At 44.1% G+C, this 20448-nt stretch overlaps 2 protein-coding genes across 2 annotated transcripts in view; one reads left to right on the top strand and one right to left on the bottom strand.

Moving 5' to 3' along the window:
- Nucleotides 1–5766, bottom strand: part of HAT1 (histone acetyltransferase 1) — a 41567-nt gene extending 35801 nt beyond the window's left edge. The window contains exon 1 of the mRNA XM_065413357.1: nt 5688–5766. Within this exon, the coding sequence (XP_065269429.1) occupies nt 5688–5694 (7 nt within the window). The 5' untranslated portion in view covers nt 5695–5766. The remainder of the gene's footprint in view (nt 1–5687) is intronic.
- A 10448-nt stretch (nt 5767–16214) lies between these two features.
- The window catches only part of SLC25A12 (solute carrier family 25 member 12), an 81231-nt gene continuing 76997 nt past the window's right edge, over nt 16215–20448 (top strand). The window contains exons 1-2 of the mRNA XM_065413224.1: nt 16215–16279; nt 17339–17392. Of these exons, the coding sequence (XP_065269296.1) occupies nt 16268–16279; nt 17339–17392 (66 nt within the window). The 5' untranslated portion in view covers nt 16215–16267. The remainder of the gene's footprint in view (nt 16280–17338; nt 17393–20448) is intronic.

Here is a 20448-nt window from a genome sequence, read left to right as displayed (position 1 = left end):
GCACGAGCATGCTGACAACATTTTGTAAAAATAAAAAAATATTTTTGGCAAAGAACTTGTATTTTAAATTTCATCCAGTAGTAAATATGCTACTGGCTGAAATTTAAAAAACTGTACAAGTTCCTTGCCAATAATTATTTTTACAAAATGTTGTCAGTTCATTTTGGAACACTGATGTTACAAATAGAAATATTGTAAAGATTTTCCTGACAAGAGTTGCATCAATGGACACCAAAAAGTATAGAACTTCACATTAAACAGAAACTATTAGCAGCTATGCATTATTTTTTGTTACATTTATTTTTTATTTAAAAGTTGAGCTGCTAAGGAAGAAAAAATATTTATATTTTGTAGCACCCAGAAGCTCCAACCAGGATTGGGGCCTGATTATGCTAGGTGCTAAACAAGTACATATGAAAATATGGTCCCTGCTTCTTCAGGTTGTATGAGAAAGTACAGGTTTCTTCCTGCTTATTTTTTGCTTTAGTAATTCAGGTCTAGTCTGTGTTATTTTTCCAGGAAGACTAGAAATTAACACAAGTACCAAAATGGGAAACTTAAGCAACAGAGTGGTGAGATTTTTAATCAGACCGTTTAAAGATGTCTTTTGTTGTATTGTTAGCACCTTTTTAAACTCAACTGTCTTAGGCTTTGTCTTCACTACCCGCCGATCCGGCGGGTAGCAATCGGTTTATCGGGGATCGGCTTACCGCGTCTAGTGAAGACGCGGTAAAATCGATCCCTGATCGCTCTGCCGTCGACTCCGGAAATCCACCTCGGCAGGAGGCGGCAGCGGAGTCGGCGGCAGCGCGGCAGCGGTCGACTTTCCCGCGTCCTCACCGCTAGGTAAGCCGACCTAAAATACGCAACTTCAGCTACGGTATTCACGTAGCTGAAGTTGCGTATCTTAGGTCGGACCCCCGCTGTAGTGTAGACCTAGCCTTATAAACCTGTAAGGAAAGATGCATATTAAATATTCAGACGGGTTTGTTTTTTAAGTTGCTGGTGTTCCTTTAATAAAAATTACATCCTTTGTACCTAGAAACACCTGTAGTCTTACATCAGTTTTTGGAAACATCTAGTTTTCAGTTTACTCGTACTTGTATTAATTAGGCCTGGTCTACGCTTAAAATTTAGGTTGACATAGCTAAGTCACTTAGGAGGTGAAAATCCACACTCCTGGGTAAGGCAGCTATGCTGACATACACCTTGCCAGCATCCACTGAAAAATGTGTCTATTGGACAAATTGTAGTTTATAGCTATGTGGCCTCCATTCTTTAGGTAAGCACAAATGCCTCATATAGAGAATAGCTAAACCAACAGTTTTTAAAAGTACTATACTGTAGTAAAAGTGGTTTCAAATGCTAATTTACACCAGCTGTATATACCGATTTAAATGCACATAATCATGAATCAAGAAATATCAGACATGGCTTTGTGGCATGATGTTGAATCAATACTTTCCTGTAGGTTCCTTTGTATTTCTCTCAAGTTTCTGTTTCAGACTGGATTTGATGCATTTTATGAAATAGGAGTAGGATAATATTAAAAAGACTACTGAAGCGTTGACATGGATCTTATTTTATATAAATAGATCAGTAACTGCATAAGCCAAAAGTCTTTAAAATGTAGTTAGTAATCAACAATTATTTGAAACAATAGACCAAAACATGAAAGGCGTTGCCCTGGGGAGAGAGAACTACGCCATTAAGGGGGACTTCTCATGGACTATTGATTACACCAAAGGCTTAAGAAGTGTGTTTTAGCACCTGGGCTTTATTACACTGGGAAGCAGTCACTCAAAGTGATCGGGAGTAGGATGGGTAATCAACTGAATATGAGCTCACAGTACAATGCTGTGGACAAAAGGGCTAATGTGATCCTTGGATACATAAACGAGGGAATCTTGAGTGGGAGCGAGAGGTTATTTTACCTCTGTATTTGGCACTGGTGCAACCACTGCTGGAATACTGTGTCCAGTTCTGGTGTCTACAGGTCAAGAAGGTTCATAAACTGGAGAGGGTTCAGAGAAGAGCCACGAGAATGATTAAAGCAGCAGTTCTCAAACTGTGGGTCAGGACCCCAAAGTGCATTGCGACCCCATTAGTCGCCAGCAGGCTGACTTAAGACTTGCTGGAGCCCAGGACAAAAGCCAAAGCCCAAGAGTGGTGGTGCTGGAGCCCAGGACAAAAGCGAAAGCCCCAGGGTGGTGGGGCTAAGGTTACAGGCCCTCTGCCTGGGGCTGGAGCCCTTAGGTTTGGGCCCCCTGGCCTGAGGCAGTGGGGCTTGGGCTTTGGCCCCTCCCAGGGCAGCAGGGCGTGGGCGGGCTCAGGCTTCAGTTCCCCATCCTGGGACCCTGTAGTATTTTTTGTTGTCAGAAGAGGGTCGCAGTGCAACGAAGTTTGAGAACCCCTGGATTAAAGGATTATGCAACATGTTTTGTAGTGACAGACTCAAGGAGCTCAGTCTATTTAGCTAAACAAAGAAAATGGAGGAGTGACCCGATTACAGTCTGTAAGTACCTACAGGAACAAATATTTGATGATGGACTCTTCAATTTGGCAGAGAAGGGTATAACAATCTGATGGGTGGAAGCCGAAGATAAATAAATTCAGACTGGAAATAAGACGTTAATTTTTATCACTGAAGGTAATTAATCATTGAACAATTTACCAAAGGTCATGGTCGATTCTCCATCACTGGCAATTTTAAAATCAAGATTGGATAATTTTCTGAAAGTTATGCTCTAGGAATTATTTGGAGGAAGTACTATGACCTGTGTTACACGGGAGGTCAGACTACATGATCACAGTGGTCCCCTTCTGGCCTCAGAATCTAGGACTTCAGTAACTCAGCCAAAGGTTATGGGTCTATTACAGGTGAGGTTATTTGGCCTACAATGTGTAGGTGGTCAGACTAGATCAGTGGTTCTCAACCCGCAGCCCAGTCAGCACACAGCTGCGGCCTACATGACATCCGCAGGGCCATACAGGTAGTATTGGATACAGCCCACAATGGTAAATAGGTTGAGAACCTAATGCTATTGTTATGAGATAGTAGGTAGCTTTTCTTCTAGTTTTTAAGTCTGTGCATCACATTGCACTAGTATTAAAAAATGACCCAATATTATAGAGACAAAGGATATGAACCTCTCCAGGGTGGACTGATTTAAAATCACCAATTTTAATCACAATTTAATCTTTTCCTGCATTTGTACTATTTTGAGGAAAAATAATTCAAGAAGTCAATTCTCATTGGTTGATAATCATTAATACATATGGATTTGCAACTAAATATAGCCTCTACACTAAATCTGGTGCTGCTTTTTTACTAGCCAGGAAGATACACTCTATTACAAAAAACTTACATACATTTATTCAGATTCTTAATGTTTACATTTTTATTGTGTGAGCAAATGATAAGTTTATTAGATTTTGTTTTTCCACTTGTGATTTGTGTCAAGCTAAATTTGGATGGAAACTAGAATTCAATTAAAAATGCACAAAAACATTCAATTTTTTAATTAATTAAATACAGCTACCTTAAATGTGCTGAATATATAAGAAATAAATTTATCAAAACCTTGCCCTTAAACTGATATATTAAACAAAGGCAGTATTGTCTGTACTTATGAACTGAACGGATTTGTGGTCTCCATGATCTTCAATAAATTTAGAACAAGCAGGTCTCAGTCTCTCAGACCTTATTTTTATTTAGAGTGAAAGAAAAAAAAACCCTGTTTTTTCAACTCCCAATCAATGTCTCAACATGGAATGGACTACTAATTCAACTGAACAAGCTGAACAAACTGAAATGAAGAAAATATTCTCTCCACACCTGGAGAAGAGGCTATTGCTGTCCAGAGCAGGTTTAACTCTTCAACAAACTGGTTCCAGATTGTTAGCTATTGACTTCCACCAGTTCAGTGGCTTGACTTTCTTTAAAACGCATAAATTATTTTAATAGATTGTACTAAGTTTAGGCATAGGCTGTTAATTTTAAATAGTTTTTTTAAAATATACTTATTGTAAATTTAAAAAAATCAAAAATAAATCAGTTTAAGTCACCATTTTTCTCCACTCCACCTAACTGGGGGGAAAACTACACACCCTAATCTCAGTCAATAGGGCACGGACAAAGATGCCCACTCCCACTGAAATGTGATGAAAAAGCTGAGAGAAGGTAACACACAGGAGAGACGCTATTGGACGAAAGGTGGAGGAGAGAGGTGGTGGTAGGCTAAACAAAAAACAATCAAGTGATTAAAAAAGCTTCCCCTTCTCAATGAATCAAGGTTTTACTACCTTGCACTTTGGAAAAGTAGTAGGGCTATGAAATCACATTGTTAAAAGAGTCCTAAGACAGACCAGCCCTTAATTTCTAATGTAATGTACAAGCAGACACATTTGAGGGGGGGGGGGGGGAAGTGTCATGCCTTCATGAAAGATCATGAAGAAAAATGGGCACAAGTGCAATTGTTTTTCTTTTGCAAGTCACCACTAACCTTGAACTGAGCAGTTTAGCTGCTAGAACTTCAAAAAAGTCTGCCTAACTCTCAAAGCATTCAATAATGTGCAGCAAATAACTCCCAAACATTAGTTAATTTCTGATCTCTAGTTACCTATGCATCTCACACGTTTCTAGTGTGCCCATCATAGTATCTAGTCATATGCACTTGACCTTACATAGGACAATGGACTAAAACAAAGGAAGTTTCTAAACCAAAATTATTTTTAGGCCACAGCTTTAGAAAGTTTAAAAAGTAAATATTTGACGTTTTCTAAGACCCATCTCATAAATCAGTTGAAGTTTGCACAAAGTATTTTCTTCTGATTTCAGGCCATTCATTTTACGTTTCAAGTGATAACTTTTCCCTGTATAAGTTAATGAGGAAAAACACATTTTCAAGACAGCATACTAGTTTTGCAGTTTAATTAGTTTCTGGAGATCCATAACATTAGCATAAACATGCTGGATGTCAAAGGAGAGTTGATACTTGAAGGAAAAGTTTGCTATTATCCTATCCAGACCATCTGTAAAGTTTGTTTTTATTGACTTAACGGGCTGCTGTGTGTATTTAAGGACTGGGCAGACACCTGAATCTGGACATAGCTGACAGGCCTGAATGTATCCTTGGCAGAGCCACTGCGGATTGTGTTCCCCTTGTTCTTCCCCAGAAGCAAGGTGCAGCCACTCCGTAAAAAAATCTCATCGGCTTGTAATGAGAGAGTCTTCTGGGCTCTGCTTCTCGGTGAGCGCGTCCCTTCCCACGCCTCCTTACCACACTGCGGCCCGGATCCCCTCGGAGCAGCCCAGGCAGGCCGGGTCGCAGCGAGGGGAAGAGACCCGAGCAGCAGGACACAGGGAGCCGCTTTCCGGGAGCCCCACGCTCAGAGGGACGGCGCAGGCGGCGTAACAAGAACTAGGCACCGCACCCCGGGGACTAGCAAACAAGCCGCCGGCGGCTCCCCCAAACAGCGCGGTGAGGGCGGATGGGGGAGCTGCCTGCCGTCCCCCGCGGGAAGCAGGAAGCCCCTCCCGGGCGCGAGCAGCGGCACGGGCAGGCCCCTATACTCCTGGGCCGCAGGACAGGCCCGAGGGAAAGCCGGGGTTCCTCCCTGCACCGCGCTCGGCGAAGCCGCGACAGAGCCTCGGGCCACAGCTCGCTTCCGCCGCCGCAACTTACCCGCCATTTGGGAGCAGCGGCAGCAGCCAAGTCACCCGGACACAGACCGAATCAACCCGCGCGCCTACACACCGGACGTGAGAGCATAGCCACGCGCTTCCGCTCGCCGACAGCAACGGTGCACAAAGGGGGAAGGGAACAGGCGGCTATAGATAGTGCGCATGCTCTGTACGCTCCAACGTACGAACTCTCCCTATTATTGGGGACACTGTGTTTTTACAGAGTCAGTGGCTCATTTGCAAAACCCCGTCTCCCTCTAGTCTCCACCTTCCACCCCTGATTCAATTCCTCCAGCTCCCTGCCAGCCCAGGGCTTGCTGCCTAATCCCTGTGGCTCGGCCTGCTCCCAGCTCCTGGCTCTTTTGGTCCCTGTGGCTTCAGCCTCCTGCTCTCATCCTGAGCATCTTCAGCTCCCTGCTAGGGGACATGCATGTACAGTAGGGTTGTCAACTCAACTGTCTAATCCCACAAACCCAAACACCCCTGCTCTGCCCCTTCCCTGAGGCCATGCCCCTGCACCACCCCCTTTCTGAGGCCCTGCCTCCATTCACTCCATCCTTCCTCTCTCTGTAGCTTGCTCTCCCCCATCCTCACTGGGCTGGGGCAGGGGGTTGGAGTGTGGGAGGGGGTGCAGGCTCTGGGCTGAGGTGTAGGAGGCGGTGCAGGCTCTGGGAGAGAGTTTGGGTACAGGAGAGGCTCTGGGCTGGGGCCAAGGGGTTTGGAGTGTGGGAGGGGGTGTGGGAAGGGACTCAGGACTGGGGCAGTGGGTTGGGGTGCAGGAGGGGCTTGGGTGTGGGCTCTGGGAAGGAGTTTGGGCACGGGAGGAGGCTCAAGGCTGGGGTAAGGGGTTGGGGTGTGGGAAGGGGTGAGGAGTGCAGGCTCTGGCCAGTCGGTGTTTACCTCGGGCAGCTCCCGGAAGCAACCAGTGTGTCTGGCTTCTAGGCTCAGGGGCGGTCAGGCGGCTCTGCGCACTGCCCTTGCCTGCAGGCACCACCCCTGCAGCTCCCATTAGCTGCGGTTCCTGGCCAATGGGAGCTGCAGAGTCGGCACTCGAGACGGGGGCAGCACGCAGAAATCCCTAGGCCACCTGCCTAGGAGCCAGAGTGACGTGCCGGTCACTTCTGGGAGCCACACGGAGTCAGGGCAGGTAGGGAGTCTGCCTTAGACCCGCCGCGCCGCCGACTGGACTTTTAGCGGCCTATTAAAATCTCCCGGGTTTCAGTAGCCACCAGGAGATTGATTCCAATTCCGGGAAACTCCTGGCCAATCTGGGAGAGTTGGCAACCCTAATGTACAGTGAGTGCTCAGTCCTGTACAGCCCTGGTTTCGGCTGGAGATGCTGTAGTACAAATATGGTGTCTAGCTGGTTCTGCCTCTTTGTGCCTGTCACTCCCTCAGGCTGTCTCCACACTTACACCAACATCCTAGTGTGTTTTCTTCCTCTCTCCCTGGCCTTCTCCAAACATGGTTCTCTCAATTCCCACCCTCTCCACCCTATCCCCTCTGATTTGGAACCTCTTTTTGATGCTCTTTGTTTTCTCCTTTCCTCTTTCTTGTTGTGGATGCCAGACTCCCCTTCCAATACCTTCTGTTCCTAACAGTTTCACATCCTTCCACTAAGGCTACTTTTCTAGGCTGCTGATTCACTATCTTCTGTTCCCCTTCTGTCACTGCTGAGACATTCGTGAAATACATTACCTCCATGTCAAGAAATATATTTTTTAAAAGTGATGGCACATTTTTGCTATTATTTAATATTTCTATATTCAAAACCTGCATATTCCGGTGAAAAAAATTACTTAACAGATATGCCGTGGTCACAGTGTTAGCTACACCTCTGCCCCATTCCTGGTCTTTGAATGGACCCCCTCAGATGTTAGGTCTCATGCCTTTACCTATCCTGGGGTGGAATTGCTTAGTTTTCCTACTCCTACACTGGATCCTGGCCTACACAGTGTCCTGTGCATCAACTCCTCAGATGGAACAGACATCTCTTATATGTGTTTCCACCAATTCTTACCTGACTGAGTTTGGGCACCTGCAGTCTTCGTTTCAGGAGTCTGTGACCAGTGGTACACATTGATCAGACAAGTCTTCTTAAAATCAAAGTGTTGTTTATTTTAGCAAAAGGAATAGAGCTTTGAGGGGAAGAAAAAGGATTTTAATATAAAAAAGTATACACACATCTATTCTTAACTAAAATCTTATCACCTTCTGATGGTAACCTAGTCAGGCCTAACTTCTTCAGGCACCCTCAGCGGGGTGTTGTGTGTCTCAGTCAGGTTTCTCTAAACAACTTCCCCTCTCCTCAGAGACGGTCTTGTCTCATACTGCCAGAGTTCTTCTGTGTTCATGGACCTGTCCTGGCTAAAACCAGTTTTGTAGGTTGGCTGGAAAGGAGGCAAAACCCAAGCTAACAGTTCTTCAAATAGTGACCCTATAGGTGCATATCCCTGAGCTTCAGATTGGAGATTTTTGGTAGCAGTATCCGTTTGGCCTGCACATGAACTCTCCCCATCTCACGCTGTGATCTGTTGCTAAATAGCGTTGTGCGGGCAAACCATCCTCAGTTCCTTCTCAACTACCCTTGGTCTGAAACAGAGCCTTAGCAGAGCCCATTGATAGAGATTCTTCTTAGTGGTTTGCTTCTTAATAATTTTTTCCTTAGTAGTAATACAGCTTCAGTTAGTTAATGTTAGTGTTAATAATTTCTTCTTTTTTTATTTCATTCATATATATTATTACTTTGCTTGTAGAATAGTATAAATTAGATTTCCCTAGTTCTTCCCATTCAGAAAGCCCTAAAAAGGGTATGCCCAGCTCCCCCCAAGTTTAAACATTGCCTCTTCTGTTGGGAAGTCATTCCTGTGAGCAACGGCCATTCCTGCTGCATTCGCTGCCTCAGAGAATGTATCGCTGTCTCAAACTAAAGGCAAGAACCAGAAAGAGTCATGAGCTGAAATTAAGACTACTCATGATGGAAACTCACTCTGACCAGCCTCTGACCCCAGAGCCCGGGACCCCTCTTTTGACAGCAGTCACCACTGAGACCAATCCCATCAACATCGTCCAATCAACACTCTCCAGTGACTTCAAAGAGGAAATCCTTACACTCCTCTCAGAAAGTCTCAAAGAAGCGGACCACAAGTTCCCCGAGCAGGGAAACGGCCAAGAGAAAGAGGTCTTAGGCACAGTCGATAACTTCAGTACCGACTGACACACGATTAGGTACTTATGAGGCTGCAGGATTCTCCGGTACCAATATCACTGGTATGCCCAAAGACGCTAAGAGGGCAGGCTCAGGCAGAATAGTACCATCAGGGGAAAGGAGCAGCAAAGAAAGACCCAGTTCCTCTAAAACAGCACCAATGGAGGCTCATAGACAATCAGTACCGAGTACACCAGCACCGTAAAAGACTACGACGATGCCTGCTGACCATTCCTCGGAGTGCAGAGGGCCTCCAGTACAGATGGCTATGTCCACTTCAATGGCACCTTCTCCTATGACCTCAGTGGTATTGATGGCTATTCCAGTACCGCAGGAATTTCAGTTCCCCAAAGACTTGATGGTCTCAGAGATGACTGAATCACCATTACCAGACAACGACATAACTGAAGTACGGATTACACCCAGGTCTCTGGATTTACCTGCTATCAGGACAGTCTATTCCACCATGCATGACTGCTGCACCCTGGTCAAACAACAACAATGATGGGGATGATTTATATTAATTGTCAATCCAGAGCTCTCCATTGCAACACCAGGGAGCTAGTCAGGTGGAAACTCATGTTCCTTCAATCTACTGCCAGAGTAGAAGAGACAGTTGGTATGGACACCCTTGGGTGCTCCTGCCCATGTCATTTCCACAACCTCAGTGGCCACATTGGGACCCCTGGGTGCCATATAGACAACAATTTTCAAGAACCTCTAGCGTCACCCAGAGAGATAGAGAAAGATGATCTATCACATTCTCAGTAGCCAGACCTCCTGATGCTTAAGAGTAGATCTTTGAGGAACAGGAGGAGAGACTAGACAAGGAAGCCACTCTGGTGACCAACATTTCCTCATCATCTCCTGACAAGGCAGCCATGCCTCCCCCACCAACAAAAGCAGACGACTTCAAGCAGTTTCAAGACCTCTTTAAGAGGGCAGTGGATTCCCTTCAAATCCCACTTAAGAAGTCAAAGAGTCACAGCAGAAACTATTTGACATCCTGCAGAAGTTGCCATCAGCCATAATTACACTCCCCATAAACGAGGCGCTGCTTGATCCAGTGAAAACTATATGGCAGACACCGGCCAAATACCCCTGATGTGCAAAAGGACAGACAAGAAATATTATGTGCCCTTTAAAGACATGGACTTTTTGTTTTCTCACCCATCCCCAAATTCACTAGTTGTTGACGCTGTTAACGAACATAACAGACAGCACTCTGCTAAAATGACACCATATGACAAGGACTGGAAATGACTGGATTTATTTGGATGTAATTCCTATTCTTCAGCAACCCTACAATTTAGGGTTGCTAACTATCAAGCCCTCATGGCAAAATATAACCACATCAATTATTCCAATTTAAATGCCTTTATTGAACATCTCCCATTGGATCAGAAAGAGTATAGATAGATCTGTTTGCCACAGCCAAGAACAAGAAATTCCCTCAATTCTGCTCCAGAGCAGGCTTGGGTCACCAGTCTCTCAGGGATGCTTTTCTCTTCAGATGGAACAGACATCTCTTATATGTGTTTCCACCAATTCCACTACTATCCAAAGTGACACTCAAGATAAAGAAAGAATAGGCCAGTGTTATTTTTATCGTTCCAATGTGGCCAAGACAAACATGGTTTCCATACCTTTTTCAGATGGCGGTGTGTCTGCCAATCGCTCTCCATCCTGTTCCTTATTTTCTTTCTCAAGAAGTGGGCCAGATCAATCACCCAAATCTGCAAGTTCTCTGTATCAAAGCATGGCTCCTTGATGGTTCCAAAGGTTAGAAATAAACTGTTCTGAGGATGTGAAGGAAATACTGTTACATAGCAGAAAAATAATTACTCACCACAGATACATTCAAAAATGGAAGAGATTCCAACTCTGTTGTGATGCATGACATGTTATCTCTACATCCTTTCCTTTACCAGTTGAGCTAGACTACATCCTAGAATTAATGTGAGGGAAAAAATGTAATATGTCTACATCAGGGGCGGGCAAACTTTTTGGCCTGAGGGCCACATCGGGTTTCCGAAATTGTATGGAGGGCCTCCCCGAACAGCCAGGCGTGGCCCAGCCCTCTTCCCCTATCCGACCCCCCACTTCTCGCCCCCTGACGGCCCCCCTGGGACTCCTGCCCCACCCACACCCCCCCCACTCCCTGTCCCCTGACCGCCCCTGGAACTCCTGCCCCTGACTGCCCCCCGCTGCCCCATCCAACCCCCCCTCTCCTTCCTGACTGCCCCCCCGGTACCCCTGCCCCCATTCAACCCCACTGTTCCCCGCCCTCTGACCGCCCCGACCCCTATCCACACCCCTGCCCCCTGACCACCACCCCAAACTCCCCTGCCCTCTATCCAACCCCCCCTGCTCCCTGGCCCCTTACTGCGCTGCTTGGAGCACCAGTGGCTGGCGGCGCTACAGCCGCGCCGCCCAGAGCACCAGGACAGGCAGCCATGCTGTCTGGCTGGAGCCAGCCACGCCACCGCGCAGCACAGAGCACCGGGTCAGGCCCCAGCTCTGCAGCTCCGCTGCCCCAGGAGCTCGCAGCCCCGCTCCCCAGAGCATTGCGCTGGCGGCGCAGTGATCTGAGGCTGCAGGGGAGGGGGAACAGCAGCGGAGGGGCCGGGGGCTAGCCTCCCGGGCCAGGAGCTCAGGGGCCAGGCAGGAGGGTCCCGCGGGCCGGATGTGGCCCATGAGCCGTAGTTTGCCCACCTCTGGCCTACATCTTTTTAATCTAAAACTATTATGCATTAATAATAATTGTATGGTTATAGCATGGCATCCCTACAGGGTGTAGTTTAGGTTGTTTGGGTGCCATACCTGGGTATTTCCATACCTGCGCATTTGGATTTCTTTTAAATTTATCAATTAATCATCTATTCCCAATGGGATGGATTAGACAATGTGGCCATCAGATCTTCACTGGGCCTTACAACTCTGGAGCCCTCACCCAGGCTTCCAATATCTTGAAATATATCCTGACTACTAACTAAAGATACAAGGCCTGATTCTCCTCTCGTACTGCTTTTACACCAGGGAAGCTCCACTGACATCTGTAGAGCTACTTCTGATTTAAAGTGGTGTAAGTGAGAGCAGAATCAGGCCCACAAAATCATACTGTTACAAGCTTCTTAAAGACCTGTGACAGCAGATGTAGATGAGGGAAAAATGCCTTTCCCCTATAGCTGAACAGGCATTTTTCCTTAGGAAAATAAAACAAATTTGGAGTTTGTAAGCCAAGTCATTTTAAAGATATGAACCACACACACAAAAATTAGGAAAATGTTTATAAGATGAAGAACAGGATTTTTTTTTTTTTTGGAAACAGCATACCTTTAAGAATATTCCCCAGAATGTTTTCAGTCTTCCCAGAAAAGCTCTATCCTGCCATGACATAAGGTATGTGAAATTTCAGAGGGATTATTAATTTCTTTTTGATAAACTGAAAGGGCGTGGAAGTTGAAATTTTGGCTTACCAAAATTAGGTTGCTAATTTCCATATTAAATATATAGAGACTACCACAACTCCATAATACTGTATATCTCAAATCCATGTGAACTCCCCTTTTTCCCATGCTAATAGTAAATGAAGAGCTAGATTGCTTTGGTAAATGAGGTATTTTGTGATCTGTGTGCTAATGAACAAATTATCAAGAAGTCCTATTGGACTTCAAAGGCCTTGTACCCACCTACACCAGTAGAAAATTTGGCACTATATTTGTGCAATTGATTGGGTAAAGAAGCATACATTGTGTCTGGAATGGGGGGTATTGCGACTCACATCATGAGGTTGCTATAGTGTGGTCCCAAGTCCACACAGGGAGGTGAAAGTAGCAACTTCAAGTGGAATGGTGGATATCAGACAGCATTGTTTGTGAACTAGTTATCATAGGTGGGACCGATATAACTCCAAAATGAATCCTTTGTGAAGGTGACTGTTAAAAAATATAACACTTTCCAATCTCAACTTTGGACTTAATAGACCAATCTAAAAAAATGCCTCAACCAATCTTCTACTTCCAGTTTCTTTCTATACACACACTAAACTGCATGACCTATGTGCAGTAGCTAATTGTCACTAGCTAAAATATATAAAATTGTTCAACTCCTCTGCTATTAGCAGAAGTGGGAGTCCTAGTGTATTTAAGTACTATGCCAGTTACATGTACTCTGATTAAGATGACCAGAAACCTTGTTAAAAACCCTTGTGGCCCATTCGTAAAGCTCTCACCATTGCTAACATTGGTGGGGGAAGTTTTAAAAAATGTCTCTATTGTAGATAAGGCTTTAGGCTCCTTCTGTAGATCTAGGATGATATTGATCTTCAAATAGCATATATATTGGTTGACTTTTGCAAGATTATCTCTGCTGCGAGCCAGTAAGTAGGTAAAATGTTAATGAACCACAAGTGGGCTGTGGGAATTTTTCAAAGTTCCACTCTTCCATTAATAAAAATAAATCTGCTTTTCCAATTACCCTTATATCACAGCATAGGACCTACAGCTTTAGCACGCTGTTTATAAACCCCCAAACTCCTATCTTTGTGTGTATCTTATCTGGGGTTAAAACAGCAGCAGTAATATATGCTTTGCTAAGAACATAAGAGATCTTGTTGGTCACTTTGAAATTTTTATATGGCAAAATAAAAAGTGCATTATTCTCAAACATTTGGTTCCCAAAGGCAGATTGTGAATGTTGTCCAAACATAGTGCCATTGTCTCCCTCCTTGAGAATAAGTAACCTGCATATTTCTTTCAAGTTTAAAGAGAGGCAGGCAGCATGGCCTAGTATTTAAAGCACAGGACAGCTTCTAACCAGAAGCTTCTGAATTCCAATCACAGCTTCACTGATTACCTTGTCTCCATTTCCCCATCCATAAAATGGGGATAATATTTATCTGTCTTGCATGGATCATGTTGCTAGGATTTATTAGTTTATGGGCCAAATATACCACTTGATATAAACAGGTGTAATTACATTGGACTTCAATGGAGTTACTGCATTTGGTTATGCCAGTAATGAATTTGTCCAGCATTTTACAGATATGAAATGCTACTAAATACAAGTACTAATTATAATTGCTGGAACTATATATGCAACATAATAACAATAATTAGAGCTGGCGAAAAGATTTTTTGGGGGACAGGGCAGTTTTTGTCAAAAGTTCAAGTGGTTTTTTACCAGATCTACTAATACTGTGATTTGTATAGTGCCTTTAATAAGGATCTTCAAGCACTTTACAAACATTATTAAATAATTCATGCAACAGCCCTGTGAGAGGGGCAATATATCAATTTTATAGATTAAATATATAGGGGTTAGTGATTTGCTAAGTCACTGGTAGAGCCAGGAATATGACTCCCAGTCAGTCTTTTCTACCTAGTAGACCTTGCTTCCTCTGCACTGCATCTTGCTTAGGTATAAATGACTATAAGGTGTAAAAAGCAACAGAGGGTCCTGTGGCACCTTTAAGACTAACAGAAGTATTGGAGCATAAGCTTTCGTGGGTGAATGCCCACTTCATCAGACGCAAGTAATGGAAATTTCCAGAGGCAGGTATAAATCAGTATGGAGATAACGAGGTTAGTTCAAGTTTGGCCAATGTACATAGCAGAGGGGCATTGCTGGCACATGATGGCATATATAACATTGGTGGACATGCAGGTGAATGAGCCGGTGATGTTGTAGCTGATCTGGTTAGGTCCTGTGATGGTGTTGCTGGTGTAGATATGTGGGCAGAGTTGTCATCGAGGTTTGTTGCATGGGTTGGTTCCTGAGTTAGGGTTGTTATGGTGCGGTGTGTGGTTGCTGGTGAGAATATGCTTAAGGTTGGCGGGTTGTCTGTGGGCGAGGACTGGCCTGCCTCCAAGGTCTGTGAAAGTGAGGGATCATTGTCCAGGATGGGTTGTAGGTCACTGATGATGCGTTGGAGAGGTTTAAGCTGAGGACTGTAGGTGATGGCCAGTGGAGTTCTGTTGGTTTCTTTTTTGGGCCTGTCTTGTAGCAGGAGGCTTCTGGGTACACGTCTGGCTCTGTTGATTTGTTTCTTTATTTCCTTGTGTGGGTATCGTAGTTTTGAGAATGCTTGGTGAAGATCTTGTAGGTGTTGGTCTCTGTCTGAGGGGTTGGAGCAGATGCGGTTGCCCACATATCTACACCAGCAACACCATCACAGGACCTAACCAGATCAGCTACAACATCACCGGCTCATTCACCTGCACGTCCACCAATGTTATATATGCCATCACGTGCCAGCAATGCTCTACTATGTACATTGGCCAAACTGGACAGTCACTACGCAAGAGGATAAATGGACACTAGTCAGATATCAGGAATGGCAATATACAAAAACCCCTAGGAGAACACTTCAACCTCCCTGGCCACACAATAGCAGATGTAAAGGTAGCCATCTTACAGCAAAAAAACTTCAGGACCAGACTCCAAAGAGAAACTGCTGAGCTCCAGTTCATTTGCAAATTTGACACCATCAGATCAGGATTAAACAAAGACTGAATGGCTATCCAACTACAGAAGCAGTTTCTCCTACCTTGGTGTTCACACCTCAACTGCTAGCAGAGCACCTCACTCTCCCTGATTGAACTAACCTCGTTATCTCCATACTGATTGATACCTGCCTCTGGAAATTTCCATTACTTGCATCTGATGTAGTGGGCATTCACCCACGAAAGCTTATGCTCCAATACTTCTGTTAGTCTTAAAGGTGCCACAGGACCCTCTGTTGCTTTTTACAGATTCAAACTAACACGGCTACCCCTCTGTTATAAGGTGTAAGGCAGTACAGAGTCAGACCCCTAGAGCAGTTCTCAAACTGGGAGTCATGAACAGATGTCAGGAGGCCAACACTACCCTAACCTTTCTACATTGGTAGAAACAGAGGGGCATCCTGGAGTGGTCACTTTTGGAAAAGGGGGTTGCGAATGTAAAGGCTGAGAACCACTGATCCAGAGCTCTGCTAGGTGGGAGAGGAGTCACACAAAGATTTTGAGGTTGTGCACTAGTGGGCAAGATCCATACCAAGGTCCTTGTAGCAAAGGCTGGCACCCACAACCCCAGGGCTAGGCACTCCTGCCTCGCTCGAGACCGGTGTCCTCCTCTGGGAGGTGCCTCACTCCGGCCACCCTCCATCCTTGGGGACCGCTTAGTGGGGCCACAAGGTTCACGCGCCCTCACTCCCCCGCCCGCTACCTGGCCAGCCGCCGGCGGGGCCCAACACCACGGTCCCCGTCCTCGCCTGCCGGCGCAAGGTGACGGCAGGGGGGGCTCATTAGCATAGGGCCGGGCTGCGGCGGCGCGGCTGGCTAGTGGTAGCGCCGGGCTGGCAGCTCCTCCTCCCCCTCCCCGCGCTCAGCATGGCGGTCAAGGTGACTCTGCTCCTCCGTCGCTTGTTGCATAAGGAGCCGGGTGTTGCGGGCGGCCAGTGCGGGGCCGGCGGGGGATTTGCGGCGGCTGCCGCTCTGTGGGCCTGATACCCGGCAGCGGCCCCCAGAGAGCAAGGGGTCGGGGGAGCAACCCCGGGGAAGGGGGCGATGGGGTGTAAGGGAAATGGGGGGGGGGGAGAGAGCGCCCCCCACCCCGGGACAAGGAGTGTGTGGGAGGGGGAGAGCGCCCCTCGGGGGCAGGGGCGAGTAGTGGGAAGGAAGGGAGCAGCTTTGGGGGGGGGGGGTCCTGTGGTGGGGGATGGGAGGGAGCAGCTCTGGATGGAAAGGTCCTGTGGTGGTGGCAGGGAGCAGCTTTGGGGTAAGAGTCTGTTGTGGGCAGTGTGGGGGTGAGAGCAGCTCTGGGGGGTATTGCGGGTGAATAGAGTAGCTCTTTGGGGAGTTTTAAGAACAATGCATTTCACTTGGAAAAATATTGATGATTCTTGTTGTGTATGTTTATTGTTCTGTTGCACATAGTCAAGCCAAAGGTGTAAAATGTGTTTGCTTAGTGAGTTTTTAGCCTACAGGTGTAGCCTGGATGCTGGTGCATGTGCTTGAACTTTTCAGCGTCCCAAGGTCTTCCCAATTGTTTGTCTGAACTAGAGTGTGGTCATGTTTTAATTCAAGTTAACTAAGACAATTATAAATGCAAGTGGAGACACTTCACAAGTGTTGGTGACTTACTGCAACTCCTTCTGCTAAGGGCAATTTCTACCATTTGGGGCAGTGGAGATACTGTTACTCCTGACATTTGGGCCTGTTTCACTGTCTCCCTTGTTCTCAGACAACAGTTACTGAGTTTGACAGCTATCACTTCTCCCTGAATTGTTTTAAAGTTAAGCAATGAAAACTTAGATTTTAATGTTTGGGATTCTGTTTATCAGTTAGATAAGAGACCTGACATTTATTACCCTTATCAGCATAGATTGCATGAGGATTCCCTACACTACAAGTCAATTACCTATCTAGTAAAGCATTAACTTTCTTTTCTTGACTTTACAGGTGCAAACAACCAAAAGAGCGGATCCCAATGAGCTACGGAACATATTTTTGCAGGTAAACTGATTTATTTGATTGACAGTTATTTCTTTAAGGGTATGTCTTCTCTACCAATGTTAAAGCGCTGCCACGGAAGCGTTTTAACGTGGCTGTGTAGTTGCGGCACCAGCCCAGCACTGTAAAAAACCACCCCCACTAGGGGAGTAGCTACCAGCTCTTGGAGTGCGGCTCCCCAGCGCTGGTGCACTGTCTACACTGCCACTTTACAGTGCTGAAACTTGCATCGCTCGGGGGGTATTTTTTCACATCCCTGTGCGAGAAAGTTTCAGAACTGTAAAGTGGCAATGTAGACAAGGCCTAACCCTTGATATGCCTTGATATGCTAGGGAGGGGTGGTTGCTATGGGGAGTGGTTACTATGGCAGGGCAATTGCTATGGGGGGATGGTTGGTATGTCAAAGTATGTGACACACATTTTATGTCACACTCAGATCTTTAAAGTTCACATTATTTATATTGTATGTCAAAAGGCCCTTTTAGGTTTGAGTGGCATTAAGGTAAACTGATACTGAAACAAGTTATGTCTTAATACTTCTTTCCTTCAAATATTTTTGAAATAGTTACAACATTTCCTCTATAGCACCAAAACAAAACCCCAAACCCTAAGCTGCATTATTTTTTTAAGTTATACTTTTCAAGATAATAAAAAAGCTCTACTTTGAAAGTGGTTTTATACTGTAGATTTTACTTTAATGATTTTCCTGATTCTCTTATAAAAAGGTTGGACTATAGTTAAGAGTCGTAAAAAAATCTATACCTCAACTTGCTGTGTGTGTGTATGTACTAGTCTGTTTACATCATGTCACTTTCTTAGTATAGGGTTCCCAAATTGGTATGTTTATAGTGAATTACTGGAAGCTTTTTTCTCCACTCCTCTCTGATTTCCCTCAAGCCGTCAGAAAGATAATTCTAAAAGGAAAACACAAAATTATGAAAGTAAGATTTTGTAATAAGATTGATGTGATCAAATGTGGGGCAGTGTCTTTGGTCCTTGATTGTGTCTCTTAATATTTTAAATATCTTTCCATGTAAACAAGATATTTCCCTTACAGTCAGAAATTCTCAAGTAAAACACTTTAGCTAGAATACAAGAAATGAAAGTAATTTTAAATTAAGGAGTTCCACTGGAAATAAGACCGTAATAACACAAGTCACCTTTATGTCACCCTTGACATATGCCCTTTGATGCTGTATTATCAAATTCCCAGATGTGCTAAGCAGCCAAGAGACCGTTTTGGCTGAGAGAACTAATTATATCTAACTGTCACATTTTTTCATAGATGGTTAATTTGAATACAGGAGTGGGTGCTAAAAATTGTAATGTTATATTCAAATGATTGTCTAATTTTTTAATATCTGATATACCATGTAAAGTTTTTTTTCCCCCCAGCATAAAAGCATAAACTGGAGGTGTAGTATTTAGTCTTAAAGAATAAAATAGTTAAGTATTAATTTATTGAAGTACAAATGAGTATCAGATATCTAAAAGCTGTTTTATTGGCTTGTGGACTTCTGGTAGTTAAACAGACCGTCAAACAAACATTTTGCCAGTCATATACAAGACTTGAAACATGACTGGGTTGTTTTCTGACATTTGACGTATTTAACTTTTTGCATAATCTTATTCTGTTCAACTGGAATGCTCTGTATAATGCAGAGCATATGTGATTCTTGTCTTACGTTGTGTTTTGAAGTAGGAGTTTTTGTTGCTGAAATGAAGTAAATTATTTGAAGTCATGTATGTAGTATTTTTTATCCTTACAGTGATGCTAAATCTGTACGTTCTCGATATGAAGTTAAATATTTTACTGGCAGGTAGGCAGTTTGTTTTTAAAAAGTCTTAATTCCACAAGTTCTACAACAGATATGCAAACCACTTTGTTTTGTGCACATGAGAAATGAAGATGTAATGGCTGCCATATTACTTTTCTTGCGTATCTGAAACTTGCAATAAAAAAGCTATAGGAACTTAAACATTTTAAATTGTTTAATATTTAGAGGTACATCAAATTAAGAAAAAGTTATGGGCATAGAAAGAGATCTTCTTGTGTTTCTTTTTGATAATTTGGCAAATTACACAAGTTTGAAATCCTGTTCATGCAATGTTGGTAGGTTATAAATAAACTTACCGTATTTATAATTTTGTTTATCACAACAGAAACCCTCCAGACAAAAACAAATAGAACTTTGTTGAGAAATATTGTTAGTGTTACAACACATTTCATAGGTCAGATATGTTGTGCTCTTTGCTGAGAGTGCAAGTCTGTTGCATGTTGTTCAGCTAAAGGGCGTGCATTCCTGCCTAAATTTGGCTTCCCTTGAAAATAGACACAAGTAACGATGTGGATCATGAAGAGGAATAGAGTTCATGTGTTCACCTTGCACTGTGGTACAGGGTGTCCTTATCCTTCCTCCTGTTCACATGATACATTCTACTAAATGTTACCATCCAATTCACATTAATATATTAGTGTGTATGCTGTGCATATATTATCAGAATTTCTGAAGCTTGGTGTAAGATTTTATTGTTTAAATTATTAAAGTGTTAGCAGTAAATCTTTTTATTTTTAGAGAACAAAAGCTTAAAGGAACAAAACAAAGGAGAAGTTGAAATGGAGAGCAGGAGGGACACAGATCTCTTTAGAACAGTGTTTATCTAATTTCCTGGTGAACCTCCATTTTTTTTCTTAGAGGAGATACTTTCCACATTTAACTGCATCTGGTTGAATGAGTCCCTGTCGGTTGAACCCAAAATGGAACTGAACCAGCAAGAAGGAAAAAGGAACGTTATCCTTTTCTATTTATTTAAAACGCAGTACCATTTTTTCCATTAAAAGTCCATTTTCTCAAATCCATTGCACCTGATTTAATGAGAATGATGAGAGGGATACCGGTGAATTTTTTCTGCTGTAAAGGATAAAGTTTGGAGGGCTAGAGGAAATATTAGTTTAGGCTGAAAACCAATGTGAGACATCTAACTGTATGTTAAAAAGACAGACTGTGCCTAGCTTAGACATGTTATGTTGTGGTGATAGAAAACAAGATGTTCAAATT

This window comes from Emys orbicularis, chromosome 11 (assembly GCF_028017835.1).
Source record: "Emys orbicularis isolate rEmyOrb1 chromosome 11, rEmyOrb1.hap1, whole genome shotgun sequence".
NCBI lineage: Eukaryota > Metazoa > Chordata > Testudines > Emydidae > Emys > Emys orbicularis.
Note: the sequence above shows the minus strand (reverse complement) of the source record. Positions and strands in the feature narration are given on the sequence as shown.